The following is a 2,827-nucleotide window of genomic DNA, read 5'->3' as shown; positions in this document are numbered from 1 at the left end:
AGTACTACTACTACTAATACTAATACTACTACTACCACTACTGCTGTACAGAGTAGTACTACTACTGCTACTACTGCTGTACAGAGTACTACTACCACTACTACTGCTGCTGTACAGAGTAGTAGTACTACTACTACTACTACTGCTGTACAGAGTATTACTAGTAGTACAGAGTACTACTACTACTACTACTACTACTACTACTGCTGTACAGAGTAGTACTACTACTGCTACTACTAGAACTACTACCACTACCACTGTGAGAACGGCCAGAGCCATGAAAGCTTTCTGTGTTGTTGTTGCTGTTGTCCAGTCGAGGCTCAGGATGTGGGTCTGTGATAACAGAGAGCTCCCTCCTTCTCCTCAGGCAATGCTCCGAGTGCGACCAGGCCAGCAGCGACGAAGCTGACATCGCCATGGAGACGTTACCCGACGGAACCAAGAGGTCCAGGAGGCAGATCAAAGGACCAATCAAGTTCATTCCACAGGAGATGTCTCCAGAGCCCAAGAAACATCAAGTGAGAGGCACGGTGTGTACGGGCACATGGAGACTTATTTAAACAGCACACGGTACAGCTAACACGTATGACAGCTGCTCCTCCTCTCTGATCAGAGGGTAGTCATTGGCTGATTGATAGATCTGTATTGATTACACATAACTAGCTTGAGCTCTCATTAGTTTCCTCTTAAAGTTATCACAAAGCTCCGTGAGGCAGTAGCATGTTCCCCTGAGCACAGAACCAACACTTGTTCCACAGGACAGTGTTCAGAAGTCTGGGAGAACACGGCCGATGTGGGTTTGTTCTGAAGCAGGACGTATCCACTCCTGAGGTCTTCACCTGACTGTGTTCAGCACTGGGAGATGTTGGGACCTGCTCTATATACACATAATTGAACTGACTGAATCCACTCAAAATTGAAAAAAAAGTCAACATTAAAAAAAAATAAGTTTGTAGTTGTCTTTGTGCTAGCCATCCATCCATCCATCCATCCATCCATCCATCCATCCATCCATCCATCCATCCATCCATCCATCCCTCCCTTCCTCCATCCATCCATCCATCCATCCATCCATCCATCCATCCATCCATCCATCCATCCATCCATTTTCTTCCACTTTGTCCATCCTTCCTATTCTTCCGCTTTGTGCTAGCGGTTTGTTTAATTGGAGGTTACAGACAATAGCAGGACGGAAAGAGCTGAGGGGGAATAGTAGAAACAAAAGGTTCCTAAAGGGATGTTTTAAAACGAGTGTGTTTGCAGGGCAGTCGAGAAGCTCTACAGTTATTTAAAAATTATGCGTAAAAAAACATGACAGTTAAATCTGAAACCTAAAGCAGGCTGTTAAATGTTGGCCTGCAGCTCAGTGAAGCTAATCCACGGCTTGGTTGTTCAAGTCAAGGGAATATTTTATAAACTTACAACAGAAAAAGTGAGAATTAGGAAACCGTATGACGTAGACACAGCTGGTCAATCACAACATGAATGTATTGTTCTCACGTCCTTCAAGTAGCACACATGGTCACACACACCCTTCAGAAATGTGGGGGGGTTTTCCAAAGTCAGGAGGCCAGCCATCAAGTGTTTCTGAAGGAGCATGCCAAGAGTATAGAAGGTCACCCCTGAGACTCGCCCCTTTCTGACGCCTTTCTGACGGAGCCCTTGCAACCTTTCCTCTACCTCTATGACCTCCACGGGACCCAAAACTCGCAGAGGACGTATGATCCCAAAAGTTGTCCATCCGGTTGTGACCGAGGCTTAAGGCAGCTCTGGTGCTTCATGTAGAGTCATGTAGTGGATCGTCCATTCTAGTCGCAGTCCTTCTCCATCTGCATGCAAATGTTCACTGCAGCTGTTCCAGCCGTCACTGTTCTGAGTGAACACGAAGCCCCGTCCTCCACCGAGTCCCCCCACAACGGCTGTGTGTGATTTAGAGAAACCCTCACAGTCCAGAGCGTGTTCCCCCTATAGCTGGACCATACAGTGGTGCATGGTAACCATCCTGTACCACAGATGGGGTTAGCAGTGAGACTGCTGATGCCATAACTCATGGCCGTATCAGTACAACTCCTTGTCTTTGGCCATAAAGCAGCAGCAGTTTGTGGACTGTGTGTGCTGGTGCTGTAGCACTTTGTGTCGGCCGTGAGCAGGAACAGAACCGGCTCTCCACCCTTCAATGGATCCTACTTATCTGAGGTGGCCATGCTCTGATTCTGCGATACAGAGCTGCCTCTCCAGTCCCTCCAGACACACTCTAGATTGATATCTGACAGCACAGAGGATGGTGTGGTGTGTCTCGCTTCCTTTTTGTTTCTCCACTGTCAATATGTAAGCCGGTGCCTCTCACCTGGGACTCCAGGGAATTTTCTTCTTGTGACCGTGGCTGCTCAGAGAACAGCCGATACCACTGACTGCAGTCTCTGTTACAAATAGAGAAAGGAACAAAGGAGGAGGGTGTCTCAGCCACTTCTCCGCACTCTGCACTCTATCTGTCTGGGAACAGCGGAGTGGCGGAGCGCCGTGGCAGTCTGGGTTAATGTGTTTTTCTGTTCAGGTTTGGAAACCCTGGGCCCAGACATCTGCCGGGGACCCTGCTGGAGCTCTCAGGGATTAAGCAGCCTTCTGATTTCTCTCGCAGCCACAGCCGCTCGGGCGAGGCACTTCAGTGCAGCATTTATCTTCAAATGCAAGGCGTGCAATGGCAGCTGCTAAAAGGACCGCGCTTTGCATTTTTAATGCTTTTACCAGGGCACCCAGGCGCTGGCACTTCTCTAAGGCCATGTTTCAATTTATCAGGACTGGTTAATCGACCTCCTGCTGGCCTCCT

The 2,827-nt window shown here is 48.4% G+C and overlaps 1 protein-coding gene across 5 annotated transcripts in view; it reads left to right on the top strand.

Moving 5' to 3' along the window:
• phf14 (PHD finger protein 14) overlaps nt 1-2,827 on the top strand; it is a 65,793-nt gene that overhangs the window by 29,735 nt on the left and 33,231 nt on the right. For 3 of the 5 annotated variants that reach the window (XM_008281417.1, XM_008281433.1, XM_008281441.1), the window contains exon 14: nt 368-530. In XM_008281417.1, the coding sequence (XP_008279639.1) occupies nt 368-530 (163 nt within the window). The remainder of the gene's footprint in view (nt 1-367; nt 531-2,827) is intronic. The other 2 variants (XM_008281425.1, XM_008281447.1) reach the window with 1 other exon arrangement.

Source organism: Stegastes partitus, unplaced genomic scaffold, assembly GCF_000690725.1.
Source record: "Stegastes partitus isolate 25-593 unplaced genomic scaffold, Stegastes_partitus-1.0.2 Scaffold6, whole genome shotgun sequence".
Lineage (NCBI taxonomy): Eukaryota > Metazoa > Chordata > Actinopteri > Pomacentridae > Stegastes > Stegastes partitus.
This window is presented reverse-complemented; position numbering and strand designations above follow the sequence as displayed.